Source organism: Protopterus annectens, chromosome 4.part1 (assembly GCF_019279795.1).
Source record: "Protopterus annectens isolate FY-2018-M chromosome 4.part1, PAN1.0, whole genome shotgun sequence".
Lineage (NCBI taxonomy): Eukaryota > Metazoa > Chordata > Ceratodontiformes > Protopteridae > Protopterus > Protopterus annectens.
In genome coordinates, this window is record NC_056734.1 from 957,066,883 (window position 1) to 957,087,721 (window position 20,839).

Sequence of the window (20,839 nt, forward strand, 5' to 3'; positions counted from 1 at the left end):
ATACTATTGTCATTTCTATCAGGGTCAGGGTTGCTTCTGTCCTCATCCTTGTCATTGAAAAATACTTTCAGATTCAATTTCTTCACATATAGTTTAACATCTATCACAGTTTCCACCAAGTTACTTCTGTTAAAAGGTATAAAAGTCAGATCTTTACCTAAGATTTCTTACTCTAGTTGAGGCAACAGTTTTGTTAAGTGGTTCCAGACTTTAGCCCTATTTTGTTGTTGATCCTGGTGGGTCCAATCCCTTGTGCTGATCTCCCAAGTTCCAGAGCTTCCCAGCCCCTTTCCAGGATCTGTTCCTCTGTTGTTGGTGCCTTTCTGGAGACACTTAAATCTGGGTGAAAGGCTATTCCATCATTTGCCTCCCTGCTGGGGTCTGGTGGTTCCAGCTGGTGGATGTCTCACTCTGTGGTGTCATCCTCATGTCCTGCTGCCTGGTGCTCTCAAGGTCATAACACAAAACGCATGAGTACTTTTTCTCCAAGACTATAACAGAAAATACTATAAATTCCAGGCTACATAAATAGGGATAGAGCACTGCAATGCACAGAAGATGCACTGAGAAATATACTAGGCCAACAATGATGATATGATCATTGTTGACCAAGTTGCCTTGTAATGCTGTGATAAATACTTTTTTGCATTTCTGCTGCGTTACTGTGATAGCTCTGTATTATTTTTGGTATTTATTGTAATCCGACTAGGAATTGTCTTGTAGAGAAAGAACCTAGACATTTCTAGGCCTCTGACTGCTGTAGACCCTTGACGTGTGTCATTTTGCTTTTAGCCAATGGGCTCATTTAAATAATTAGCTTTTCTGCATTGTTATAAGTTGCCAGTGTTTGTATGGCTTTGTGCTCATTTGCTTAAAGATGCTCAATGCAAAACAATCACATCTGATTGTGACAATTTTATACTGCATTTGATAAACTGCCAATATTGAGACTTCTTGACTATGCATTTCTTGTATTCTTACAGCGTTACTGTGACAGCTCTGCACTTCTTTTTTGTATTTATTTTAGTCTGACTAAGAATTGTCTTGGATTGTACTCTATAGATATGAGAAAGAACCAGAAAGCCATTTGTTTGTAGGCCAGTGTTTGCTGTAAAATCTTGGAGTGCGCTATTCGGATATTGGCCAGTGAGCTTGCTTGAATGTTTTAGCTTTTCTGCATTGTTATAAGCTGCCAGTATCTGTGTGTCCTTCTGCTCATTCACTCAGAGCTGTTCATCACCAAGCAGCTACAGTACTGATTGTGATCATTTGGTACAGGGTTTGCCAAACTATCAGCCTTGAAACACCTGGCATTGGTACTTCTTCATTCTTACTAAGCTACTATGATAATTTTGTACTTATATTTAGTAATTAATTTGATTTGTCTTGGACTTTTCTTAGTTTGTATTCTAATGATAACAGATATATAACACAGACATTTCCAGATCTCTGATTGCTGTGAATCATTGAAGTGTGCTATTTTGCTATCAACCAGTGGGCTCATTAAAATATTATGTCCAAACATTGGCTAAACTCTTGGCTAGGCTTATAAGGACCTCAGGGCCAATAGCCTAGTAACTTCCTAAGATCCTATTATTATTTTTATTACATTGTTATAAGCTGTCCATGCTCATGCAGTGCTGCTCATTGCACGGCCAAATTTAACCAACACACTGTATACATGAAGGTACTTAGAACCTTAATGTTGCTGTAAAACCAACTGTACAAATTCCTAGTACACTTAATAGTCAATAGTTGCCAAAGAACCCCTGGATTGTGCATAGAGGTACATTACTCTTCTTAATGTAATAAGTCTATGTAGACTTTGTTTGTTTTAGGCTAGATTTTGATTGCTCATTTTAGAAAGATTACACTTCAGTAAGTTAACTCTTAACATCTTAGATGGTACTCCCTGTTCAGTTCACATTATTAAGTAAACATAACCATGAATTTGCCTTTTCCAACCATCTCTGTAGCCAGCCTGGTAAAACTGTCTATCCTGAGATAATGCAGCAATTGTCTCATATTTACTTACAACCACATACTACTTAAACTGACAGTGAGTGAAAGGTGTAGTTATATAATATTAATGGAGGCAAACCTCTCATAAGTAGCCCCAACAAATAATAAGCACATTGTCAGTACCACACAACACCACACTAAATCAGTCACAATCATCTCATATTAAACACATAGAACTACATATGCTGAGGCTCTTAAAACTAGCCTAGCTAAACCATAATGGCCTCCTAAATGTAATCTAACAAACAAGTACATTTAGCAACTTCACAAACACAAACACACGCAGTACCCACTATGAAACATACATCCAAGAGTCACAATGTCTTAAGTCAAAAGCCCATAAGGGAAACCACCACACAATCCAATATCATAGATATAGGTAACTCCATAGTGAGATTCACAAGTCCACCACTCAGCAGGCTATGCTGGCCAAAGCGCACAGTCAGTTGCCTTTTAAGTGCCATGATTCAAGTTCTTGCACACACAAGTACACAGAAGATGCAGTCATTCAATGAATGTGTGGATGTGAAAGTGTATTAGTTCTGGTTTAAGCACTTGGGCTTCAGGCCAGTTATTTTACATTAAGAAGGTTTGTGGTCTGCACTCTTGTGGGAGGACAGGCTGGACTCTGCCCTACTGAGCTGGGAATTTCTAGATCCAGGCCTGCTAAATCTAGCTTTGTTTGTATAACTTGACTACTAATCCAGGCCTTCTTAAAAGTATTCAATTGTATTTATTACTGCTTGGTAGTAACCTGATTAAAGTGTAGCTATCATTCTAAGCCTTTTGGTTTAAGCACTTGGGCTTCAGACCAGTTGTTTTACATTAAGAAGGTTTGTGTTCTGCACTGTTGTGGCAGGACAGGTAGCTTACATCCTTCTAAGTTGAGAACTGCTGATTGAAGGCTCAGTGTCTGTTATTCTAAAAGTGTATTAGTTCTGGTTTAAGCACTTGGGCTTCAGTCCAGTTATTTTAAATTAAGAAGTTTCGTGGTCTGCACTCTTGTGGGAGGAGAGGCTGGATTCTGCCCTTCTGAGCTGGGAATTTCTGGTTAAAGGCTTATAGTGCCTGCATAGTTGAACTGTTTCTTACTGACATTGGTGCACCTTGTTTGCTGTAGCATAGCCTAGATCCAGGCCTGCTGAATCTAGCTTTGTTTGCATAACTTGAGCACTAATCCAGGCCTTCTTTTTTGGAGAAGGTTACCCCAGTGGCAGGAGTGTGCAGATAGAACTTGTCTGATTGAAGACTACAGGAACAGGGCTCAGTTTTGAGATTTTTTTTTACTGGTTAATAGAGTGATTTGTTTAAAAGCCTTTTCAGATTGCTTGTAGTCATCTAAAGCTGTTTTAAGTGTATTTTTTACTGTTTTTGCCTTATCTTTTCAAAAAAAAAAAATTTTTCCTTGTTTCTCACCTTTCTAAGCTAGTATAGTCCAGTTTTCAAGCTAGTGCTGAATTAAGGGCTGTGTTACAATTTTCTGAGTTGCCCATACCTTACTTGGATAGAGGGAGGTTTCTCTGTTCACCTGTGAGAGAGGGAGCTTTGAGCAGCCATCTGTCCCTGGAGGAGTGGTTCCAGCCCAGAGGTTAGTAGTTTATAGGCCATTTTGGGCTAATTTCTATCTCTTCCAAATCCCTGCTGTAAAAACCATGTTTGCATGGTTTTGCACATCTGGGCAGCGCAGGTTAGCTAGGGCTGAATTTATCCCAGCTCCACCAAGTCTCCTCTTCAGTTTTTCCCTTGAAAGTAGTCTAACTCTCAGCCTAAGCACTTAAAAAGCATTCTACAGTCCAGCACTTGCTCAGACCTAATAGCAAGCACTAATATACCCTGACACTTGATTGCCCAGCAGGGCAAGGCTCATTATTCTCCCCTCACCAACCAAGCGACTAAGCAGCTCACCCTACTATTCAGACATGACCAAAGGGCAATTTCAGGTATACTCTCCAGTCCAGCTGGTGAACCTGGGTATCCTGAGGCAATGTTACAACTGCCTCATGTAAACAGACAACCCTCTCTTCCTACCATAAAACATTAACATATGCAAGAGATGCAATTATATAGCTAAATTGGAGGCTAAGCACTCTCCACCCAAGACTGGAAGAGGCAGTCATGAGGAGATGGTTAACACTTGCACCACACCTCCAGCCTCACATAGACATACTAAACCAGCACTGACAAAAAATACACATAAATACACAAAATCATACTCAGAGGGTCTAAACAAAAACCTGCAAAAGCATCAGAGACCTCCAAAGCAGAAACCCAAAAACCCTGCACCTCCCATCACAAACCAGACAACACATAAAACACAAAATCAGTGTGCCACACAATCACAGCCCTTAAGGTGAAATAACATACCTAACACACTAGTAATAGGTGAATCTATAGTCAGGCACATTGACGTCCCAGTCACTAGGCTGGACAAGGAGAAGGTTACTGTTAGCTGCCTGTCGGGAGCCAGAATCCGCCACATAACACAAGCACTCAGGTCACTCCAGAACAAGTACGAATATGACTCTTCATTGTTCATGTTGGTGTGAATGACCTGAGACATATCTCCCTGGACTACATGAAAAGAGACATGGAAGAGCTCTCTGATTATGTATCCCAGGTGGGTATGACCCTGACCCTGAGTAGCATCCTGCCCTCACCAAGAATGATACTGCAGTATAAAGAAAAAATTATGAATTTCAACAATTGGCTAAGCTTCTGGTGTCATTCAAAGGGGATCCAGTGTCTGTCAGCTTGGGATGACATGCTCGACAAGCCTCATTGCTTCGCAAGAGATGGCTTGCACCTGTCACCCCTAGGCTTTCAAATACTGGCCAAGCACTACTTACCTAGCAAAATATCAATATATGTAGTATCATATAGACTTGGTCAATTACCAGTGAAAGTACTCCATCAGTGCAGAGGTTCAATGCCTATCACTTGTACAGGCCCGCTACATTAGACAAACTTAAGTAGGAGGTGCCTGTCTATATATATATTTTAAATCACATTTCCAGACTGACTAGACAAGATAATGTCCTGGACCTCCTCCACATCCAACTTACTCTAAACAAAACCAGTTATTACATCACAACTAATCACAGCCAGGGCTAGCTCATTTGACACCTAGTGCTACTTCTGATCTGGTGCACCTCAACACTAGGTTGAGGAGCAAACAAAAATGTCCTTTCACTAACTGGGAGTCCTCATTTCTCTCCTAAGATGGAGGAGGAGGAGTATCATGTTATCTGAACTTGAGGTTCAATCCTTGGATCACTTCTCTATGGCAATTAAATCTCACAAGTTAAAGCTAAGTTTAAGAGTTTAAGGCTGACCAAGTCTGCAAATGTCTGCAAACTTGGTACCGTCTTAAACTCCCCAAAGGAGGTTCCTACTACAGAACATATCCCAAACAAATGATTGGTGTCAAAATCATGGACTAAAACTAAATGCCAAAAAATGTATAATCATATCCTTTGGCTAGTATGACTCTCCTTGTAACTATCACACTGTCAACCACCCCCCCATACACACACACATTAATCCCATACTTAGAGATCATGTCCGTAATGAATTGTCCTCTGATCATAATGTATCCAGTTTTGTAAGGAAGTAATTTTTCATTATACAACTTACATCTAAAGGTATGTGGTCCAGATCCAGGGCCATAATTATTTCACTGTACTTGGCACTCATTCAGGCTGATTGATGAGAATAATGCCCCTTTCTGTATGTAACATCCAAACATTTGTCACAGAAGTAACAGCCACAATGCTTTCTCACTAAAAATATCAAGGGCCTAAATCATAAAAAATATAAAAGACTAATTAAAAGCCTTGTATCTCCTCTGGACGTCATATAAGCAATTTAGAGATGACCTCTGCCTTACTTATTGAGCTGCAACAGACCCTATTCTGTCAGGTCTTTTACATATCTGCAAGTGCAGTGGTATACTAAATACTGCCTTAAGGGACCTGAGTGTCTTTTGGGAAATTAAGAGAACATGCTGGAGGGATAGGTATGCAGACAGAGAATACCACTTCTGTGGGACCATCTTCCACCCCACATAAGGCACACTACTTCTTTTACTTTATACCAACTCAATTAGGATGAATGCATTGGGAACCACAAATTCACCCCAGCTTAACACCACTGGTCCTCATGGATAAGGACCGCATGTAGTTACCCTAATATATACTCGTTTGGCCCATCACAAAAGTGCTGAATAAACACATCTTCATAATGATATTTCTCTTAAAAAAGATTATTGTTAAAACAGAACATGTGATCCAGATACAACCTCAGACATACTATTCGTGAAATTACTATCCAGTGCAAGAATAATGAATCACACAAACTCCAACTGCATGCTTCTTATAAATAAGAAGGAAAGAATGAAGGCAAGGAAGAAGGAAACCAAATAAGACAATGGATACACTTACTGCTTGAAGGTGGCTCTGTAGCATTGCCTTTATCCACAGAACTGCTCGTGACAGCTTTCATTAACTGACTAATATGTACTTCTGATCTCAGCTCCTTCACTTGCGGATTTAGCTGCTCATTCACCTGCTTAACAGTGGTTTCTGAAAAATCCTAAAAGAGCACACAAGATTAAGAATTTAACTTAGTTCACAAATTTCAATAGAAATTAAGGAACTCTGCATACCACATGCATGTAATATAAGCACATCTAAATGGAAAGAATTTAAAATTCAAAGTTTCAATGAAAACACTAAATATCCAAACAAAATCAGTGACTAACTTAATGAATCTGATCAAGATAAATGTTTATGGCAAAGCTCAATATTTTTAGTTTTTAAAGTGTACTTCAAAAAGCAACTGTCTGAATCATTCATCTTTTTTGCAATGTCGGGTTATGTGTTTGCAGCTTAATAAGGCATATTTTATGTCTCCGCTTAGTTGTTGTTGTTGTCTTTTGGCTTTTCCTAGTTAGGGGTTGCCACAGCGGAACTCTGGTCCGCTAATGATTGGCAGTAGATTTTCACGGTGCCGAGTTGCCAGTTCAACATCCAACCTTCAACGAAGACCCACCCATTCACGCATGTCTTTCGGAATGCCACTCGACCACGGGGAGGACATGCAGACTCCACACAAAAGGCACTCCCCGCACACTAGCTGAGAATCGAATGGGAGAACCTACTACTAATGCAATCAGAAACAGTTATCCATCTCTAAGTAAACTGCAGGAAAACAATGTCCTTAGTGAGATATTTCACACCAATACACACACACACACACACACACACACACACACACACACACACACACACACACACACACATACACACACACACACACACATACACATGTCTATGTGTGTGCCTTCACATATTTTTTGTGCAAATAACTCTACTTGTAACCTTTAAGGACAGCAAGATCTTTAGCAACATCAATGGAATGCTAAGTCTTTTAGAGCCATCCACAAAATTACTCCTGCAAATTCATTTAGAGGGTGGTGCAAATGGCAAGAATACACTAAATATAATGGGCCCAATACAGAAGTATGGGGCATACCCCTTTCTATTTTCATGCTTTTTCAATGTGTCATCTTCTATAACTTGTCTGTCTGGATACCCCAGACAATTATTAAGACAGTTATAAATGTATAAGTTAATATTTAATCGCTCAGTACCTTCAGTAGAGGAGAGTGAGGAATAGAATGAAAAGCTTTTGCAACACCAAAATATATAACATCCAATGATCATTTTTCATTAACAACATCTAACACATTAGAAACTACTACTTTGTTTAAAAAATACAATGTTCATGCTTTTGTAGTGGGCTTTTCTCCCTAGACCTTACTGAAAAGAGTCACTTCATGCACCCAGTGAATTATCCCTGCAAACAAGTGTTAATACACTTTTATCAATATACCAAATTGTTAGGAGTGGAAATATACAATAAACTAAAATCTGACATACACATATCCATGACCATAAAAAAAGTCCACAAAAAACTAGGAGCGCTATACAGAAATAAGCAACTTCTCACCAAAGCAGCAAAGATTTCAATAGCAAATTCCCACCTTATCTCCACCCTACTTTATGCCTCTCCAGTAAATACCAACCTAAGGCAATGCGATCTAAACAAGCTAGAGACTTGCTACAACAAAATTGCCAAATTCGCCACAGGGGCATCCTAGCGTAGTCACCACTGACTCTCACTTGCTGAACTGGGCTGGCTTGAACTACCTCACCTCCTTCAATGGCATCAACTCTCACTCGCCCACAAACTAGAAAACCATCCACTAAATGTCCCATCCCTCCAGAATCTACTCCAACCCTATTGCACCACCAGACCATTAAGATCCAAAACAAAAATCACTTGCAGATCACTAAAGCCAATAACTCTGCTGGTGAAGCACTATTCTCTTGCACCATAGCCAAATTATGGAACTCCCTCCCACCCACAATTACCTCCATACCATCATGCACCCACTTCAAAACTTTACTAAAAGCGCACCTAAAAACATGCTGGCTATGCCCTTGCAACTCCCACTCTAATATCACCCAACCCATCCAAACACTACCTTTCTTTCCACTCCACTAACTACCTTGATTATAGCAAGCTCAGATATTCATAAGCCAGTACTTATTATACAGCAGGAACTTCTTGTAACATTTGTTAATGTCTGTTATGTACTTCACAGATAAAGATTTTAGTTGTCTACTGATGTACTATGTTCTTCATCTGTAAATATGTTGTAAGTAATTGCTATGTAAATTGTTAATCGGTATGTAATCCAATGTAACTACTGTCTGTTTATTTTAACTGTGGAGCTTTTCTCACCGGGCCTCAGCTGAAAATGGACCTACATCCAGTCGGACACTCCCGGTCAACAAATATAAATAAATAAATAAATAAATAAAAACAAAAACCTCAGCTTTGGCCGGCTAAGAACTAGCTGTATTCAACTGAACGTATAAGAGAATTTAAGTACCTTTATCTGCACTTTTTTTCAAAAAATACAGTATTTAAATTGATTTTAACTGTGTTGCAGGAATATTAACTGAATTGGAAGTTAGTCAGTGTTTGCTGAATTTTGTTATTTGCTAGTAATTACAGGTGTGGGGGTAGCCACATTCTTTGATTTCCTGTCCTTGCCTATTTAAGTGGTACAGTGTGAAATATTTTCTGCTTAAAACCTCAGCTTTGGCCGGCTAAGAACTTGCTGTATTCAACTGGACGTATAAGAGAATTTAAGTACCTTTATCTGCACTTTTTTTCAAAAAATACAGTATTTAAATTGATTTTAACTGTGTTGCAGGAATATTAACTGAACTGGAAGTTAGTCAGTGTTTGCTGAATTTTGTTATTTGCTAGTAATTACAGGTGTGGGGGTAGCCACATTCTTTGATTTCCTGTCCTTGCCTATTTAAGTGGTACAGTGTGAAATATTTTCTGCTTAAAAACCTCAGCTTTGGCCGGCTAAGAACTTGCTGTATTCAACTGGACGTATAAGAGAATTTAAGTACCTTTATCTGCACTTTTTTTCAAAAAATACAGTATTTAAATTGATTTTAACTGTGTTGCAGGAATATTAACTGAACTGGAAGTTAGTCAGTGTTTGCTGAATTTTGTTATTTGCTAGTAATTACAGGTGTGGGGGTAGCCACATTCTTTGATTTCCTGTCCTTGCCTATTTAAGTGGTACAGTGTGAAATATTTTCTGCTTAAAAACCTCAGCTTTGGCCAGCTAAGAACTTGCTGTATTCAACTGGACATATAAGAGAATTTAAGTACCTTTATCTGCACTTTTTTTTCCAAAAATACAGTATTTAAATTGATTTTAACTGTGTTGCAGGAATATTAACTGAACTGGAAGTTAGTCAGTGTTTGCTGAATTTTGTTATTTGCTAGTAATTACAGGTGTGGGGGTAGCCACATTCTTTGATTTCCTGTCCTTGCCTATTTAAGTGGTACAGTGTGAAATATTTTCTGCTTAAAAACCTCAGCTTTGGCCGGCTAAGAACTTGCTGTATTCAACTGGACATATAAGAGAATTTAAGTACCTTTATCTGCACTTTTTTTCAAAAAATACAGTATTTAAATTGATTTTAACTGTGTTGCAGGAATATTAACTGAACTGGAAGTTAGTCAGTGTTTGCTGAATTTTGTTATTTGCTAGTAATTACAGGTGTGGGGGTAGCCACATTCTTTGATTTCCTGTCCTTGCCTATTTAAGTGGTACAGTGTGAAATATTTTCTGCTTAAAAACCTCAGCTTTGGCCGGCTAAGAACTTGCTGTATTCAACTGGATGTATAAGAGAATTTAAGTACCTTTATCTGCACTTTTTTTCAAAAAATACAGTATTTAAATTGATTTTAACTGTGTTGCAGGAATATTAACTGAACTGGAAGTTAGTCAGTGTTTGCTGAATTTTGTTATTTGCTAGTAATTACAGGTGTGGGGTAGCCACATTCTTTGATTTCCTGTCCTTGCCTATTTAAGTGGTACAGTGTGAAATATTTTCTGCTTAAAAACCTCAGCTTTGGCCGGCTAAGAACTTGCTGTATTCAACTGGACATATAAGAGAATTTAAGTACCTTTATCTGCACTTTTTTTCAAAAAATACAGTATTTAAATTGATTTTAACTGTGTTGCAGGAATATTAACTGAACTGGAAGTTAGTCAGTGTTTGCTGAATTTTGTTATTTGCTAGTAATTACAGGTGTGGGGGTAGCCACATTCTTTGATTTCCTGTCCTTGCCTATTTAAGTGGTACAGTGTGAAATATTTTCTGCTTAAAAACCTCAGCTTTGGCCGGCTAAGAACTTGCTGTATTCAACTGGATGTATAAGAGAATTTAAGTACCTTTATCTGCACTTTTTTTCAAAAAAATACAGTATTTAAATTGATTTTAACTGTGTTGCAGGAATATTAACTGAACTGGAAGTTAGTCAGTGTTTGCTGAATTTTGTTATTTGCTAGTAATTACAGGTGTGGGGGTAGCCACATTCTTTGATTTCCTGTCCTTGCCTATTTAAGTGGTACAGTGTGAAATATTTTCTGCTTAAAAACCTCAGCTTTGGCCGGCTAAGAACTTGCTGTATTCAACTGGACATATAAGAGAATTTAAGTACCTTTATCTGCACTTTTTTTTCAAAAAATACAGTATTTAAATTGATTTTAACTGTGTTGCAGGAATATTAACTGAACTGGAAGTTAGTCAGTGTTTGCTGAATTTTGTTATTTGCTAGTAATTACAGGTGTGGGGGTAGCCACATTCTTTGATTTCCTGTCCTTGCCTATTTAAGTGGTACAGTGTGAAATATTTTCTGCTTAAAACCTCAGCTTTGGCCGGCTAAGAACTTGCTGTATTCAACTGGACGTATAAGAGAATTTAAGTACCTTTATCTGCACTTTTTTTTCAAAAAATACAGTATTTAAATTGATTTTAACTGTGTTGCAGGAATATTAACTGAACTGGAAGTTAGTCAGTGTTTGCTGAATTTTGTTATTTGCTAGTAATTACAGGTGTGGGGGTAGCCACATTCTTTGATTTCCTGTCCTTGCCTATTTAAGTGGTACAGTGTGAAATATTTTCTGCTTAAAAACCTCAGCTTTGGCCGGCTAAGAACTTGCTGTATTCAACTGGACATATAAGAGAATTTAAGTACCTTTATCTGCACTTTTTTTCAAAAAATACAGTATTTAAATTGATTTTAACTGTGTTGCAGGAATATTAACTGAACTGGAAGTTAGTCAGTGTTTGCTGAATTTTGTTATTTGCTAGTAATTACAGGTGTGGGGGTAGCCACATTCTTTGATTTCCTGTCCTTGCCTATTTAAGTGGTACAGTGTGAAATATTTTCTGCTTAAAAACCTCAGCTTTGGCCAGCTAAGAACTTGCTGTATTCAACTGGATGTATAAGAGAATTTAAGTACCTTTATCTGCACTTTTTTCAAAAAATACAGTATTTAAATTGATTTTAACTGTGTTGCAGGAATATTAACTGAACTGGAAGTTAGTCAGTGTTTGCTGAATTTTGTTATTTGCTAGTAATTACAGGTGTGGGGGTAGCCACATTCTTTGATTTCCTGTCCTTGCCTATTTAAGTGGTACAGTGTGAAATATTTTCTGCTTAAAAACCTCAGCTTTGGCCGGCTAAGAACTTGCTGTATTCAACTGGACGTATAAGAGAATTTAAGTACCTTTATCTGCACTTTTTTTCAAAAAATACAGTATTTAAATTGATTTTAACTGTGTTGCAGGAATATTAACTGAACTGGAAGTTAGTCAGTGTTTGCTGAATTTTGTTATTTGCTAGTAATTACAGGTGTGGGGGTAGCCACATTCTTTGATTTCCTGTCCTTGCCTATTTAAGTGGTACAGTGTGAAATATTTTCTGCTTAAAAACCTCAGCTTTGGCCGGCTAAGAACTTGCTGTATTCAACTGGATGTATAAGAGAATTTAAGTACCTTTATCTGCACTTTTTTTCAAAAAATACAGTATTTAAATTGATTTTAACTGTGTTGCAGGAATATTAACTGAACTGGAAGTTAGTCAGTGTTTGCTGAATTTTGTTATTTGCTAGTAATTACAGGTGTGGGGGTAGCCACATTCTTTGATTTCCTGTCCTTGCCTATTTAAGTGGTACAGTGTGAAATATTTTCTGCTTAAAAACCTCAGCTTTGGCTGGCTAAGAACTTGCTGTATTCAACTGGACGTATAAGAGAATTTAAGTACCTTTATCTGCACTTTTTTTCAAAAAATACAGTATTTAAATTGATTTTAACTGTGTTGCAGGAATATTAACTGAACTGGAAGTTAGTCAGTGTTTGCTGAATTTTGTTATTTGCTAGTAATTACAGGTGTGGGGGTAGCCACATTCTTTGATTTCCTGTCCTTGCCTATTTAAGTGGTACAGTGTGAAATATTTTCTGCTTAAAAACCTCAGCTTTGGCCGGCTAAGAACTTGCTGTATTCAACTGGACGTATAAGAGAATTTAAGTACCTTTATCTGCACTTTTTTCAAAAAATACAGTATTTAAATTGATTTTAACTGTGTTGCAGGAATATTAACTGAACTGGAAGTTAGTCAGTGTTTGCTGAATTTTGTTATTTGCTAGTAATTACAGGTGTGGGGTAGCCACATTCTTTGATTTCCTGTCCTTGCCTATTTAAGTGGTACAGTGTGAAATATTTTCTGCTTAAAAACCTCAGCTTTGGCTGGCTAAGAACTTGCTGTATTCAACTGGACATATAAGAGAATTTAAGTACCTTTATCTGCACTTTTTTTCAAAAAATACAGTATTTAAATTGATTTTAACTGTGTTGCAGGAATATTAACTGAACTGGAAGTTAGTCAGTGTTTGCTGAATTTTGTTATTTGCTAGTAATTACAGGTGTGGGGTAGCCACATTCTTTGATTTCCTGTCCTTGCCTATTTAAGTGGTACAGTGTGAAATATTTTCTGCTTAAAAACCTCAGCTTTGGCCGGCTAAGAACTTGCTGTATTCAACTGGACATATAAGAGAATTTAAGTACCTTTATCTGCACTTTTTTCAAAAAATACAGTATTTAAATTGATTTTAACTGTGTTGCAGGAATATTAACTGAACTGGAAGTTAGTCAGTGTTTGCTGAATTTTGTTATTTGCTAGTAATTACAGGTGTGGGGGTAGCCACATTCTTTGATTTCCTGTCCTTGCCTATTTAAGTGGTACAGTGTGAAATATTTTCTGCTTAAAAACCTCAGCTTTGGCTGGCTAAGAACTTGCTGTATTCAACTGGATGTATAAGAGAATTTAAGTACCTTTATCTGCACTTTTTTCAAAAAAAATACAGTATTTAAATTGATTTTAACTGTGTTGCAGGAATATTAACTGAACTGGAAGTTAGTCAGTGTTTGCTGAATTTTGTTATTTGCTAGTAATTACAGGTGTGGGGTAGCCACATTCTTTGATTTCCTGTCCTTGCCTATTTAAGTGGTACAGTGTGAAATATTTTCTGCTTAAAAGCCTCAGCTTTGGCCGGCTAAGAACTTGCTGTATTCAACTGGACGTATAAGAGAATTTAAGTACCTTTATCTGCACTTTTTTTCAAAAAATACAGTATTTAAATTGATTTTAACTGTGTTGCAGGAATATTAACTGAACTGGAAGTTAGTCAGTGTTTGCTGAATTTTGTTATTTGCTAGTAATTACAGGTGTGGGGGTAGCCACATTCTTTGATTTCCTGTCCTTGCCTATTTAAGTGGTACAGTGTGAAATATTTTCTGCTTAAAACCCTCAGCTTTGGCCGGCTAAGAACTTGCTGTATTCAACGGGACATATAAGACAATTTAAGTACCTTTATCTGCACTTTTTTCAAAAAAATACAGTATTTAAATTGATTTTAACTGTGTTGCAGGAATATTAACTGAACTGGAAGTTAGTCAGTGTTTGCTGAATTTTGTTATTTGCTAGTAATTACAGGTGTGGGGGTAGCCACATTCTTTGATTTCCTGTCCTTGCCTATTTAAGTGGTACAGTGTGAAATATTTTCTGCTTAAAAACCTCAGCTTTGGCTGGCTAAGAACTTGCTGTATTCAACTGGATGTATAAGAGAATTTAAGTACCTTTATCTGCACTTTTTTCAAAAAAATACAGTATTTAAATTGATTTTAACTGTGTTGCAGGAATATTAACTGAACTGGAAGTTAGTCAGTGTTTGCTGAATTTTGTTATTTGCTAGTAATTACAGGTGTGGGGTAGCCACATTCTTTGATTTCCTGTCCTTGCCTATTTAAGTGGTACAGTGTGAAATATTTTCTGCTTAAAAACCTCAGCTTTGGCCGGCTAAGAACTTGCTGTATTCAACTGGACGTATAAGAGAATTTAAGTACCTTTATCTGCACTTTTTTTCAAAAAATACAGTATTTAAATTGATTTTAACTGTGTTGCAGGAATATTAACTGAACTGGAAGTTAGTCAGTGTTTGCTGAATTTTGTTATTTGCTAGTAATTACAGGTGTGGGGGTAGCCACATTCTTTGATTTCCTGTCCTTGCCTATTTAAGTGGTACAGTGTGAAATATTTTCTGCTTAAAAACCTCAGCTTTGGCCGGCTAAGAACTTGCTGTATTCAACTGGACGTATAAGAGAATTTAAGTACCTTTATCTGCACTTTTTTTTCAAAAAATACAGTATTTAAATTGATTTTAACTGTGTTGCAGGAATATTAACTGAACTGGAAGTTAGTCAGTGTTTGCTGAATTTTGTTATTTGCTAGTAATTACAGGTGTGGGGGTAGCCACATTCTTTGATTTCCTGTCCTTGCCTATTTAAGTGGTACAGTGTGAAATATTTTCTGCTTAAAAACCTCAGCTTTGGCCGGCTAAGAACTTGCTGTATTCAACTGGATGTATAAGAGAATTTAAGTACCTTTATCTGCACTTTTTTCAAAAAATACAGTATTTAAATTGATTTTAACTGTGTTGCAGGAATATTAACTGAACTGGAAGTTAGTCAGTGTTTGCTGAATTTTGTTATTTGCTAGTAATTACAGGTGTGGGGGTAGCCACATTCTTTGATTTCCTGTCCTTGCCTATTTAAGTGGTACAGTGTGAAATATTTTCTGCTTAAAAACCTCAGCTTTGGCCGGCTAAGAACTTGCTGTATTCAACTGGACGTATAAGAGAATTTAAGTACCTTTATCTGCACTTTTTTTCAAAAAATACAGTATTTAAATTGATTTTAACTGTGTTGCAGGAATATTAACTGAACTGGAAGTTAGTCAGTGTTTGCTGAATTTTGTTATTTGCTAGTAATTACAGGTGTGGGGGTAGCCACATTCTTTGATTTCCTGTCCTTGCCTATTTAAGTGGTACAGTGTGAAATATTTTCTGCTTAAAAACCTCAGCTTTGGCCGGCTAAGAACTTGCTGTATTCAACTGGACGTATAAGAGAATTTAAGTACCTTTATCTGCACTTTTTTTCAAAAAATACAGTATTTAAATTGATTTTAACTGTGTTGCAGGAATATTAACTGAACTGGAAGTTAGTCAGTGTTTGCTGAATTTTGTTATTTGCTAGTAATTACAGGTGTGGGGGTAGCCACATTCTTTGATTTCCTGTCCTTGCCTATTTAAGTGGTACAGTGTGAAATATTTTCTGCTTAAAAACCTCAGCTTTGGCCGGCTAAGAACTTGCTGTATTCAACTGGACGTATAAGAGAATTTAAGTACCTTTATCTGCACTTTTTTTTCAAAAAATACAGTATTTAAATTGATTTTAACTGTGTTGCAGGAATATTAACTGAACTGGAAGTTAGTCAGTGTTTGCTGAATTTTGTTATTTGCTAGTAATTACAGGTGTGGGGGTAGCCACATTCTTTGATTTCCTGTCCTTGCCTATTTAAGTGGTACAGTGTGAAATATTTTCTGCTTAAAAACCTCAGCTTTGGCCAGCTAAGAACTTGCTGTATTCAACTGGACGTATAAGAGAATTTAAGTACCTTTATCTGCACTTTTTTTCAAAAAATACAGTATTTAAATTGATTTTAACTGTGTTGCAGGAATATTAACTGAACTGGAAGTTAGTCAGTGTTTGCTGAATTTTGTTATTTGCTAGTAATTACAGGTGTGGGGGTAGCCACATTCTTTGATTTCCTGTCCTTGCCTATTTAAGTGGTACAGTGTGAAATATTTTCTGCTTAAAACCTCAGCTTTGGCCGGCTAAGAACTTGCTGTATTCAACTGGATGTATAAGAGAATTTAAGTACCTTTATCTGCACTTTTTTTCAAAAAATACAGTATTTAAATTGATTTTAACTGTGTTGCAGGAATATTAACTGAACTGGAAGTTAGTCAGTGTTTGCTGAATTTTGTTATTTGCTAGTAATTACAGGTGTGGGGGTAGCCACATTCTTTGATTTCCTGTCCTTGCCTATTTAAGTGGTACAGTGTGAAATATTTTCTGCTTAAAAACCTCAGCTTTGGCCAGCTAAGAACTTGCTGTATTCAACTGGATGTATAAGAGAATTTAAGTACCTTTATCTGCACTTTTTTCAAAAAAATACAGTATTTAAATTGATTTTAACTGTGTTGCAGGAATATTAACTGAACTGGAAGTTAGTCAGTGTTTGCTGAATTTTGTTATTTGCTAGTAATTACAGGTGTGGGGGTAGCCACATTCTTTGATTTCCTGTCCTTGCCTATTTAAGTGGTACAGTGTGAAATATTTTCTGCTTAAAAACCTCAGCTTTGGCCGGCTAAGAACTTGCTGTATTCAACTGGACGTATAAGAGAATTTAAGTACCTTTATCTGCACTTTTTTTCAAAAAATACAGTATTTAAATTGATTTTAACTGTGTTGCAGGAATATTAACTGAACTGGAAGTTAGTCAGTGTTTGCTGAATTTTGTTATTTGCTAGTAATTACAGGTGTGGGGGTAGCCACATTCTTTGATTTCCTGTCCTTGCCTATTTAAGTGGTACAGTGTGAAATATTTTCTGCTTAAAAACCTCAGCTTTGGCCGGCTAAGAACTTGCTGTATTCAACTGGACGTATAAGAGAATTTAAGTACCTTTATCTGCACTTTTTTTCAAAAAATACAGTATTTAAATTGATTTTAACTGTGTTGCAGGAATATTAACTGAACTGGAAGTTAGTCAGTGTTTGCTGAATTTTGTTATTTGCTAGTAATTACAGGTGTGGGGGTAGCCACATTCTTTGATTTCCTGTCCTTGCCTATTTAAGTGGTACAGTGTGAAATATTTTCTGCTTAAAAACCTCAGCTTTGGCCAGCTAAGAACTTGCTGTATTCAACTGGACGTATAAGAGAATTTAAGTACCTTTATCTGCACTTTTTTTCAAAAAAATACAGTATTTAAATTGATTTTAACTGTGTTGCAGGAATATTAACTGAACTGGAAGTTAGTCAGTGTTTGCTGAATTTTGTTATTTGCTAGTAATTACAGGTGTGGGGGTAGCCACATTCTTTGATTTCCTGTCCTTGCCTATTTAAGTGGTACAGTGTGAAATATTTTCTGCTTAAAAACCTCAGCTTTGGCCGGCTAAGAACTTGCTGTATTCAACTGGATGTATAAGAGAATTTAAGTACCTTTATCTGCACTTTTTTTCAAAAAATACAGTATTTAAATTGATTTTAACTGTGTTGCAGGAATATTAACTGAACTGGAAGTTAGTCAGTGTTTGCTGAATTTTGTTATTTGCTAGTAATTACAGGTGTGGGGGTAGCCACATTCTTTGATTTCCTGTCCTTGCCTATTTAAGTGGTACAGTGTGAAATATTTTCTGCTTAAAAACCTCAGCTTTGGCCAGCTAAGAACTTGCTGTATTCAACTGGATGTATAAGAGAATTTAAGTACCTTTATCTGCACTTTTTTCAAAAAAATACAGTATTTAAATTGATTTTAACTGTGTTGCAGGAATATTAACTGAACTGGAAGTTAGTCAGTGTTTGCTGAATTTTGTTATTTGCTAGTAATTACAGGTGTGGGGGTAGCCACATTCTTTGATTTCCTGTCCTTGCCTATTTAAGTGGTACAGTGTGAAATATTTTCTGCTTAAAAACCTCAGCTTTGGCCGGCTAAGAACTTGCTGTATTCAACTGGACGTATAAGAGAATTTAAGTACCTTTATCTGCACTTTTTTTCAAAAAATACAGTATTTAAATTGATTTTAACTGTGTTGCAGGAATATTAACTGAACTGGAAGTTAGTCAGTGTTTGCTGAATTTTGTTATTTGCTAGTAATTACAGGTGTGTGGTAGCCACATTCTTTGATTTCCTGTCCTTGCCTATTTAAGTGGTACAGTGTGAAATATTTTCTGCTTAAAAACCTCAGCTTTGGCCGGCTAAGAACTTGCTGTATTCAACTGGACGTATAAGAGAATTTAAGTACCTTTATCTGCACTTTTTTTCAAAAAATACAGTATTTAAATTGATTTTAACTGTGTTGCAGGAATATTAACTGAACTGGAAGTTAGTCAGTGTTTGCTGAATTTTGTTATTTGCTAGTAATTACAGGTGTGGGGGTAGCCACATTCTTTGATTTCCTGTCCTTGCCTATTTAAGTGGTACAGTGTGAAATATTTTCTGCTTAAAAACCTCAGCTTTGGCCAGCTAAGAACTTGCTGTATTCAACTGGACGTATAAGAGAATTTAAGTACCTTTATCTGCACTTTTTTTCAAAAAAATACAGTATTTAAATTGATTTTAACTGTGTTGCAGGAATATTAACTGAACTGGAAGTTAGTCAGTGTTTGCTGAATTTTGTTATTTGCTAGTAATTACAGGTGTGGGGTAGCCACATTCTTTGATTTCCTGTCCTTGCCTATTTAAGTGGTACAGTGTGAAATATTTTCTGCTTAAAAACCTCAGCTTTGGCCGGCTAAGAACTTGCTGTATTCAACTGGACATATAAGAGAATTTAAGTACCTTTATCTGCACTTTTTTTTCAAAAATACAGTATTTAAATTGATTTTAACTGTGTTGCAGGAATATTAACTGAACTGGAAGTTAGTCAGTGTTTGCTGAATTTTGTTATTTGCTAGTAATTACAGGTGTGGGGGTAGCCACATTCTTTGATTTCCTGTCCTTGCCTATTTAAGTGGTACAGTGTGAAATATTTTCTGCTTAAAAACCTCAGCTTTGGCCGGCTAAGAACTTGCTGTATTCAACTGGATGTATAAGAGAATTTAAGTACCTTTATCTGCACTTTTTTTCAAAAAATACAGTATTTAAATTGATTTTAACTGTGTTGCAGGAATATTAACTGAACTGGAAGTTAGTCAGTGTTTGCTGAATTTTGTTATTTGCTAGTAATTACAGGTGTGGGGTAGCCACATTCTTTGATTTCCTGTCCTTGCCTATTTAAGTGGTACAGTGTGAAATATTTTCTGCTTAAAAACCTCAGCTTTGGCCAGCTAAGAACTTGCTGTATTCAACTGGACGTATAAGAGAATTTAAGTACCTTTATCTGCACTTTTTTTTCAAAAATTACAGTATTTAAATTGATTTTAACTGTGTTGCAGGAATATTAACTGAACTGGAAGTTAGTCAGTGTTTGCTGAATTTTGTTATTTGCTAGTAATTACAGGTGTGGGGGTAGCCACATTCTTTGATTTCCTGTCCTTGCCTATTTAAGTGGTACAGTGTGAAATATTTTCTGCTTAAAACCTCAGCTTTGGCCGGCTAAGAACTTGCTGTATTCAACTGGACTTATAAGAGAATTTAAGTACCTTTATCTGCACTTTTTTTCAAAAAATACAGTATTTAAATTGATTTTAACTGTGTTGCAGGAATATTAACTGAACTGGAAGTTAGTCAGTGTTTGCTGAATTTTGTTATTTGCTAGTAATTACAGGTGTGGGGGTAGCCACATTCTTTGATTTCCTGTCCTTGCCTATTTAAGTGGTACAGTGTGAAATATTTTCTGCTTAAAAACCTCAGCTTTGGCCGGCTAAGAACTTGCTGTATTCAACTGGACGTATAAGAGAATTTAAGTACCTTTATCTGCACTTTTTTTCAAAAAAATACAGTATTTAAATTGATTTTAACTGTGTTGCAGGAATATTAACTGAACTGGAAGTTAGTCAGTGTTTGCTGAATTTTGTTATTTGCTAGTAATTACAGGTGTGGGGGTAGCCACATTCTTTGATTTCCTGTCCTTGCCTATTTAAGTGGTACAGTGTGAAATATTTTCTGCTTAAAAACCTCAGCTTTGGCCGGCTAAGAACTTGCTGTATTCAACTGGACATATAAGAGAATTTAAGTACCTTTATCTGCACTTTTTTTCAAAAAATACAGTATTTAAATTGATTTTAACTGTGTTGCAGGAATATTGACTG

General features: G+C 36.6%; 1 protein-coding gene across 1 annotated transcript in view; it reads right to left on the bottom strand.

Annotated features, from left to right (window-relative positions):
* Positions 1-20,839, bottom strand: part of PRSS56 (serine protease 56) — a 2,212,799-nt gene that overhangs the window by 136,355 nt on the left and 2,055,605 nt on the right. The window contains exon 13 of the mRNA XM_044070672.1: positions 6,462-6,612. Within this exon, the coding sequence (XP_043926607.1) occupies positions 6,462-6,612 (151 nt within the window). The remainder of the gene's footprint in view (positions 1-6,461; positions 6,613-20,839) is intronic.